Consider the following 9,827-nt stretch of genomic DNA (forward strand, 5'->3'; position numbering starts at 1 on the left):
CTATTTCTTGTAATAGTACGTTCATACCTGAAGAACTGCACTATATAGTCAAAAAATACTGCAGCTTCACTAAAACGTGAATTTGTACCTTCTCGATATTGTTGGGTGGTTTTTATTAAAATATAGCAGTTTCCCTAGGGGGGAAAAAAAGAGTTTGCCAATTGTAATACTTTCATTCTGGGGAAAAAAAAATTTCCTCTGAAAATAATAAAGTTCAGTCCCTGGCTGTACGAACATTCATTCACTTATTCAAAAGAAAACAAATTATTGTGCTTCTAGAGACTAGTTCTTTTCAGTAGCACAGGCTGAGCTTCTGAGATCTAGGAACTGTCACCAAAATGTTAAGATTCACAAGCAAGTTTCGGTGAACAGAATTGGACCTGCTGATTAGCTCCATTAAATATGTTTGTCCAGAGCGACTGTTACTTAATGGGGCTCTGCGGTTCTGTAACATCTTCTAGTGGCCTCTTTTTCCAACCACAGAGTCACAGATATTTGAATTTATATTTAAACTCAACATCATTCAATGGTGGTAAAATGCCCAAGCCTGCACGAGACTGGTCCAAAGGAGGACATTTAACATGACGCTCCACGAGCTCTAGTTCAAAATAAGAAAGCATCAGCACCAAAAACTGCTTGATTTCATGGACAGCAAACAACCGTCCAGGGCATATCGTGGCTCCTGATCCAAAGGGCATGTAGTAGTAGTTCAGCTTGAGTCCATTACAATAGAAGTTGGTCTTGGCTTTCCCATTTTCATCAAGATACCGATCATATTTAAAAGTCTGCAATAAAAATACAAAGAAAACAAACCCATAAGATGATTTTAAAGGAATGCATGTCTTTCTTGACCTGGGAGTGCTGAAGAGTAACTTTATTTTTAAATCTAATTCATCATTAATTTAGTAAACACCCCACCATGAATCATAAAGGAATAAGTAACAGGAGTTTAATGAGAACCACTGATGCCCTCTACCCTGTCTGGGAGACTAGCTCTTTGGTTAGGCAGAATTAGGCAGAAGTTTCAGATCAGAAACTAGGTAAGTCAGTATGTTAAACGATATTCTGGACTTGGGAGCAGGTAACTTTTAAGGGAAAAGAAAAGCGGCAGCTTTATTATGATTACAGTATAATCTAGCAGAGATTATATGATGGCAAATAGGGATAAAAATATAAAAAAAATTCAGGCCATTATCTACCTTTTCCAAAATATATGAATATTTGACATAATTAACAGGACAGTCCCTCTGGCCACAATGATCAAATGACTAGTAAATTTCCTCTTCATTTGGATCTGGGTAGACATCACCTGGACACTTTACTCTGAAGAACAACCACTTACCAAAGGGTCTGGATAGATTCCGGGATCTAAGTGGATCAACTGAGGATAAAAAGCTATGAAGTCATCTTTGCGGATGTTGAAGGAACCATCCTGGATGTGCAAAGTGAAATCCTCCTTGGCAGCCCGGATGCTCAGGGAGGCACTGGAGAGCCTCAGAGACTCTTTGATGATGCTATCTAAATATTTTAAAAGAAAGAAAGGAAGGTAGAAAAGGAGAGAAGGGGGAAGAAAAGGAAGAAAGGGGGAGGGAAGGAAAGAAGGAAGAACAACATATCAAGTGTTTAAAGACCACATAGTGTACAGTCAGATATACTTCTAATAGCCTAGAACACAGAGAGGAACAGACCATAGAAAGTGGCTGGATAAAAATTTCCCCAACTTTTTTCAGTTATCAGTACACTGTTATCAATTAATTATTCAGTTGTGTTGAAAAGTGTTTTTCAATCTGATAACATGAGCTAAAAGTAATTTTTTGATAAAGGTATAATATTCTTGGTCATCCATGGGAGTTAAAGGCTCATAATTTTATGGAAAAGCAATCATACTTCTACAGGAAAATAATAAAATTAGAAAAATCAGTAAATCATTTATGAATGAATTATTCAAAGTTTTTCATTTAATCTCAGGTTAAATATGCTGATAACACATTTATATAAAAGGTTTTTCCAGGTGTTTGACGCAGCTTCAATTCAATGTTTAGAAGAGCCCATTTTATCAATACACTATCTGATATTATATGGTAATGCCCTTCTGCCTGAGCAAAGACAAACTGAATTTTTGGAAAATAAGGTGCCCACACATACAATGTGTGGCATAGCTCACTTACGAAAATAAGCGAGGGAGTTGAATGGTTAACAAAACCTATAACTCGCATGTTATTTGCACAAAAATACAGACCAGGGACCAAAAGAACTACCCTGTAAATAATACTTCAATATTTGCAGATCTAATGAGAAGATTCAGCTTGATCTTTCAGGTTTCTATCTTTGTAACAACGCTGTTTTTGGTGCTCATCACACGATCATGTATAAATTCACAGAATGTTAGCACTTCACTTTACAAGTGAGAAAAGTAAGGTTCCCAAAAGAGAAGTGATGCACCCAAGGTCTTTCTCTTTAGGGGCAGAGCTGACATGCAGCTTAAGCTTCTTGCCTCCTACTCCATTCCGCTAAGACATTGCCCTTGAAAACAGAGTGGTTTCTCTCCATTAGAAAAAAATAACAAAAAATTCTTTCTTACTATAAAAACACTATTCTTCTGTATTTCTATATAATATAGAAAAGCAAAAAGAAGAAGAATAAAATAACCAGAGATAACTGAAGCTAATTGTGGCTCCTCGATGGTACTTTTTCTCCCTTTATTTTATTAAAATGAATAATACGCTACCATTAACCATAAGTTTAGTGTCAGAGAAGAGTAATAAGGGAGATAGGCTAGGGTAGTGCAAGGTGGAGGATGACAGTGTAGGACTGAGAGTCATACATTAAGGCTGTCATTGGTACCATTTGACTTTGTGCGGTAACTTAACCTCTAAGCACCGGTTCCCTCACTTGTAATAGAGGAACAATGATAGTCCCTGATCATAAGATTGTTGTGAGAATCAAACCAGACAATGCATACTTAGCATAACGCCAAGAGCTTATTAAGGACTGAGCACATGTTGATGAGGGCTGTTAGTAGTGGGTTAGGTGAAATGAAAGGGGAGCATAGCACACCTAGGACTGGCATGTCATTCAGCTGCATTTGATTCAAACAAATGGGACTGCCTTCAGGGATGATTTTCTGACCAGCATTCTCTAACGTTCTATTTACTTCTTCAGTAGCTGCTTTCATTGCTTCAGGGCTCCTATTAAAAGTTAAGAGAAAAGAAAAATACACAGATTTACTAACATATCTGCAAACAAATGGCCTTTCTGCCCCTTCTTTTAAGTAGGTGGTATACCAACGATCATGAAGGTGGCACAGGACCTAGCAACATTTTGTTCTGTTATACATATGGTCACCATAAGTGATTCGACAGCAACTAACAACAGCAATAGATACCAGGGAAGGTGGGAAAAGGATATTCTGGTCTACTTTTGACTGTCTTTTATAATTATGTTTGGAGATTGGCAAGAATCATTGCCTTAAACGGCCTTTCCTTATAAAAATAAAACTGTGGCCAGGCTTTTAGAAATATATGATTCTAATAAGGACTGAAGGGTCAAACTGGTTAAATGCATAGTAATTTAGAAGGAAAAATCATGTCTAAGATAAAAATGATAAAGTATCTGGCTGAATTCCAAATGGATAAATTAAATTTACTCTTAAAATTTATACCATGATTTCAGATAGAACAGCTTTCTTTTCCATTTATATTGTAATTTATTGTTACAGCACTTTGAATTGTGAAACAAAGACTACTTCATTTTAGGGCATTAAAGTTTATTGGCGCATCAGAGCCGTGGTAAGGGATCTACATGACATAATTACAATACATTCAGTCTCACTAGTGTTGAACTGAAAAGTAGTTGTGTGACTCTCATAAAGTATGACTTTACCTATATGGTATTAAATTGATCATGTAACCTTCCCATAAATAAGTGAATTTTTTCCAGACAGAGCTATCTCAAGCAATAACTTTGAAAGGCATTTAACATTTGAGACTAACCAGTGATGGGTTTTTATTTCTGAAGTTAAGTTTTAAAATATTTTTAATATTGAAGTCATAAAATTATCTGCCACCAATGGAAATTGCCCATTCTCAATTCTATGGAATGGTAATTTTATGTCTACGTGATACTAAACATCCAATTTAACAGTAATAATTTAATAAACCACTTGAACAACAAATTCCCAAAAGATTAACATTTTGGAAACAAACGATGTTATGTAAAACACGGAGCTGTGGTGGCACAGTGGTTAAGAGTTATGGCTGCTAACCAAAGGGTCAGCAATTCGAATCCACCAGCCACTTCTTGGAAATATGTTATATGCAGTTTTAAAAGGCAAACTCTTGCCAAGTCTCTTATCAATAATAATATGCTATGACTGATCAGGAGATATCATAGTTTGTCAAGTACATAGTCAGACAACGATTACTAACTGAGTGGGAATAAAAGGAAAAAGGCTGTGAAGGTGCGAAGGAATAAGGCAGAGGCATTGTGCTGACTGCTGTCCGTAAGGAAGTGATCATGTAAATACATGTTATGATTATGAAGATTGGTCATGGACTTCAGTCAGTGGTCACAAGGACCTGTGCAGGGTAAGAGCCAAGGAGCCGGGCCAGATGGCCTGAGTTGACTCCAGCGCCAGCACAGCCAAGCTCTGTGGCTTCTGGTCCGTTCCTTTTCCCGGGACTGTTCTGCTGCTATAAACCGAGTTTCCCAGTCAGACCTGCTCCCAACCTCGTGGGAATGAATGCCTTGACACAGGTTAATCACTTGCAAGTGTCTTGACGGATGCCATCAAAAGGTACCGCGAGCCTTTTTTTTTTTTTTTAAGTTAAACGGTGAAATTTCTGCTTTGTACCAAAATGAGCAAATAAGTAAGCTGCTAGTTACCTAATGGTTTGAAACAGGCTCCAGAAAGTCGCCGGAATGGTGTTCGCTTGCGATGCCCAGAGCAGGACGAGATGCGTCTTGGCCTTCTCCGTGTCATCAAAGGTGGAGAGCTGGTCGTTGAGTAGCATGCGCAGGCTGACCAGGTCCGAGACGCCATCCCGCCGGCGGAGGTTCTCGTGCCTCAAGCCCTCGGCCAGCTTCTCCCGGGCGCGGTGAGCGCTCTTGAACATGCGAATGGGCAGGCCGGCTGCCAGGGCCGGAAAGATCTTGTCAAACTGCTTGAAGTTGTCAAGGTTACTTAGCATAAGCGCTCTTTGAGAGTCTTGCCTTGTGAGATCTTTGCCAAAGAGAGTTAAATACCCAGCTTCAAACATCACTCGGTAGCAGAAGGAATACATGCCTTCTTTCACCCAGCCAGCCATCTTTGGTTTGGGAAGGACGGAAGGTCTCAGGACAAGCAGGAGGTTTTCCATCATGGCTTCGGCCAGTGCATTCAAGGCGTCACCCTGCAGGGTTTTGATGAAAGTCTTGTTTATGTTTTCAGTGGTATGTCCATCACCTGGGTCAACACTTCTGTGCCCAAACACCTGCAGCAAATAAAACGTGTGAAAAAAGAATTAAACAGATGCAACACTAATAAATGCCTGAAAGCCAGATACTTTAATAATTCACCACTTATTAAATAAAGGTGAATTGGCTTTCCCATGCACAATTTCATAGTAGTTTACAAGTAAATGGCTAAATTATACCCTTCTTTTGAGGACAAGGTTGAATCCCAGCTCTCCAGCAAAGCTTCTCTGGACTAAGTCCAGTTCTTATCGATTGCACCCTAATTTGGTACCAATTCACAATGTTTTGTATCTTTAGTTCTCCTGTATATTCTTCGTAGATGTGTTTTAACCAGACGTTAAGCAGTTTAGTGGCAGAGACCATGTCTAATATTTCTTTGCAGAAACTCAGCAAATATTGGTCCACTGATTTCTCTGTAGCAGAGCCTCTTCAGTTACATCTATGTGATGCCAAAATACTGGGTCAATTCTTTAACAAAATTAAATGATTGTGTGGCATGAGCAGGGTAGGATAATTATTTAATATCTAAGTTTTTCACTATACCCACCGTGGGGTTGTGTAGACATGGTCGACCTAAGTGAGACTGTGTCTATCTTACTCAGATAGCACAGCACCATCTGGCTCCGTAAGGTACTTAATTTTTAATTTGACCCTCATTAGCTGGTTAAGAAATGACAAATCCATCATGTATCTGTCAAAAGTCTATTTGGGACCTTTTTAAAAAAATAATTAGTACAAAGAGGTGACGTCTAATTTGATTTATTGTATTTCTGAGAATTTCCAAATAAGGGCAATTCTCTTGAACATCTCTCTCGTTTGTTGTTGTTAGGTGCCGTGGAGTTGGCTCCAACTCATAGTGACCCTGTGCACAACAGAATGCAACACAGCCCAGTCCTGCGCCATCCTCACAATTGTTATGCTTGAACCCATTGTTGCAGCCACTGTGTCAATCCACCTCATTGAGGGTCTTCCTCTTTTCTGCTGAAAATTACTAAATAGATCTATGTATTTTTATATAAAAAAGATAGGAGGCAAACAGAATGCTGTGTATATGCAATATGGATTACCTTTGCAGAAGTATTGAAATGAAATTTTCTCCAATCAAAGTGTTTTCCATGACACAACACCTTATGGTATGACAAGGGATTTGTGATGAAATGGACGTATTTTCCCATTAGTTTACAGGTAAAAACATGACCGTGTTTCCTTTGATTTGCTCTGAGGAACTCAAGAGGATTGGCACCAAATTGCAGAGCACAGCCCAGGTATGGAATCAACCCATTCTCCAGAGGTGGTTCACCCATTTGCCTATAAAACACAAATATATGATAGATATGGAAAACTATACGTTTGGTTTCTCATTTACTCTACAGTTTATAGGTGCTTCTTCTGTTGATGCTGCCTTGGTGTTTTACTGAAATAATGAATTATATCAACATAATAACAAGATGGGTCAGGGTAAGTGATGATTAAATTCATCCATCCATCCACTCTACAATTATTGAATGCCTACTATGTGCTAGGCACTTTCCTGATGATGAAGATACAAAAGTCATCAAGATCAACAAGATTCTCACTCTCAGTGTAAACGTAAAACTGCAGCCTAGTGCTTATATTTTTTCAAAGCATCACTTCCCTAGTAATTCAAAAAGTTTCATTTGATTTTTTTTTCTCTAAAGATGATAGAATTCTGTGTGTTGTTGTTGTTTATGTGCTGTCAAGTCGGTTCCGACTCACAGGGACCCTATAGGACAGAATAGAACTGCCCCATAGGGTTTCCAAGGATCGGCTGGTGGATTCAAACTGCCGACCTTTTGGTTAGCAGCCGAGCTCTTAACTACTGAGCCACCAGGGCCCCAGAGTACTGTGTAACAGAGAGGAATGCAGAATTGAAGTTTCCAAAATCTTCACAGTTTAAAGATTATTATTGTGTAATAACCATTGAGAAGAAGCAGAATCTCATTTGAAAAATTAGCTTATTAAAAAACAAAATTGGGTAAGGTAAGTATTGACAGAATCAATTGTAATTCAATGTGCTTTCATGCTTTTTTAAATATTTATATTAGAAAATATGAAATTATTTTTCACCATAACCCAGAGTCTTTCTTGATAGTCATAAAAAAAAAAGCATAAAATAATTATTTTCCATTCCTCAGTTTGAGGATAATGAGCCTAATTAAAAATAGAAACTACTAAGCCTGGAATAAAATATCCGAAAGGCCAAAATGGTAGACACCATATAACAATCTACATGGCTGGAGATATGCAGGGAGTTGTGCTTCCCTTTCTGAGAATGACGTAACAGAAGATGTCTGCCCCTTCCCCCCAAAATACTCTTTGTGCCAACCCAATGTTAAATAAACTATGGCTCTGACTCTGACTCTATTTGTACTTCTCGGATTCTTGAACTCACTGTAAATAAATGATACATACAAACAAAAGGGATGTCACATACACTTAGAAAATCTCCCAATCCACCAAAGCTGGTTAATATTAACAAGAAAAGAGTACTGGAATAATCAACACAGGCTATATAGTTGGCCCAGACTTGGACTGAGTGTATATAAAGTACAAGAACTAGCTGAAAAGAAAATACTTAATGAGTCAGAGCATCTGTTTCATCCACATGCTAGAAAGAAACCCTTTGCATTGCAGATTCCCACTTGCTACTTACATCCTTACTACTTCAGACTTCTTTATATACACACATAAACACACGCAGAGATCTTACAAGGTTTCTGTAAGTCACGTTACACATTTATACATTACCACTGGTATGTGTCAATACTAAAAAGGGAAACACTGTGATTATATCTCTTGTTAGATAGAATAAAAAAGAGACCACTTTAAAATTTTTAAAGAGAAAATACGAATGTGTGTAAGTACAGAAAACCAAATTTATTACGTAACTGTGAAAGTAAAAGAACATTAAATGAACTAAAAGACAATTTAAAGATAAAACTTCCCTTACCTTCTCCTTATTCCAAGAATAAGCCACAGACAACAGCATACTGCTACAACAATCCCCCAGAGCAAAGATATTGTCATCGTTTTGAATTATCTAGTGCAAAATTCCTGGGGAGAAGAATCTACAATAAGAAAGGTAAGGATGTTGCTGAGCAGGCACTCCAGCTAAAGTTTTTATATAGAACCCTGATCCATTAACTTGAACTTGAGTGACCAAAGCAAACAATTAACCATTTGTTCATCCTAATAGAAAAAAAAAAGTGGTATCAACTGGCCTTGATCTAAGTCCACAAGTATCAGAAGAAGCTCCAAAACAATCAGAGACCTGCAATACTTGATAAGTTGAAGGTCTCTCAAACATATGTTGATTTAACATTCCAGCTGGGGGACAACAGCTAATATTACTAGTATGTCTATAAAAAGTACAAATAAACCTGTTCAGGGTGAATATATCCAATAAAGATGTAAAATCTAATATTCTTTTAAAAGAAGCATAAATTATTTATCACACTAATAATTTGATCTGGTTACCTTTTGGAGAAGAAATCAATTTAAATGATTTACCAGAGAGATATGGCGGTCAAGTTCCAAGGAAAGAAAACTGGGTGAAATCTTTATGCTGCTTCATGTTTCAGTGCTTTTACAAAATCATAGATACTTTACTGTATATAGTAACACATTACTTATCTAATATCTTCAAAGGAGGAAGTATTCCATATAAATACATCTTCCAAACAAGGTTTATTTTAAGCATCAAAACTTTCTATGAACCATTTTTGTAACTGAAAATATTAATTTTTCAGATAAAGTAATGCATTTTATTTCAAATAATTTAAGACTAACTGAAACATATCTTGGTAGAAAGTGAAAGTCAAGTTATAATTTTACCTCTGTTTCTCCCCACGGAGGCAGCTCTGGTGAAGCCCACTAGCTGCTCCTTGGGAGAACGCCGTGACAGCCTGCTGCGATGAAGATTGCAGCTTTGGTAACCCTGTGGAAAGTTCTACTCTGTCCTATAGGTTTGCTATGAGTCTGAATCAACTTGATGGCAATGGGTAATGGGATTCCCTACTCATGGAGTCTCTGGGTGGTGAAAATGGTTATACACTCAACTACTAGCCAAAAGGTTGGTGATTTGAACCCATCCAGAGGAACCTTGGAAAACAGACCTGGCAGTCTGCTTCCAAAAGGTCACAGCCTTAAAAATCCTATGGAGCAGTTCTACCCTACACACATGGGTTTCCATGAGTCAGAATCAACTTGATGGCAACTAACAAACAACAATTTCTCACTCAGAGGTACCATTGTTATCGTTTGGTATATATCCTTTCAAACATTATTTCTGTGCATACATAAATATTAATTGATCACCTGTTAGGTACCAGGAACTCTTCAAAAATGTTCTG

General features: G+C 37.7%; 1 protein-coding gene across 1 annotated transcript; it reads right to left on the reverse strand.

Moving 5' to 3' along the window:
• Nucleotides 1–226: 226 nt before the first annotated feature.
• LOC100671887 (cytochrome P450 7A1) lies at nt 227–8,502 on the reverse strand. The gene is made up of 6 exons (XM_003419995.2): nt 8,426–8,502; nt 6,522–6,762; nt 4,885–5,471; nt 3,058–3,188; nt 1,343–1,518; nt 227–785 (listed from the first exon to the last, which is right to left on the reverse strand). Exons 1-6 carry the CDS (start codon nt 8,500–8,502, stop codon nt 486–488), a joined length of 1,512 nt encoding a protein of 503 aa, XP_003420043.1. The 3' UTR covers nt 227–485.
• Between the last annotated feature and the right edge of the window lie 1,325 nt (nt 8,503–9,827).

This window comes from Loxodonta africana, chromosome 18, assembly GCF_030014295.1.
Source record: "Loxodonta africana isolate mLoxAfr1 chromosome 18, mLoxAfr1.hap2, whole genome shotgun sequence".
Classification (NCBI taxonomy): Eukaryota; Metazoa; Chordata; class Mammalia; order Proboscidea; family Elephantidae; genus Loxodonta; species Loxodonta africana.

Bases quoted from the DNA above. Each gene is read 5' to 3' on its own strand.
- LOC100671887 (XM_003419995.2), bottom strand. From the start codon at position 8,502: ATGACAATATCTTTGCTCTGGGGGATTGTTGTAGCAGTATGCTGTTGT. The intron at 3,189-4,884 runs GTAACTAGCAGC...AACTTTTAATAG, and splicing joins AGCCTGTTTCAAACCATTAG to GAGCCCTGAAGCAATGAAAG. The intron at 1,519-3,057 runs GTGTGCTATGCT...TAAAATATTTAG, and splicing joins GAATGACATGCCAGTCCTAG to ATAGCATCATCAAAGAGTCT.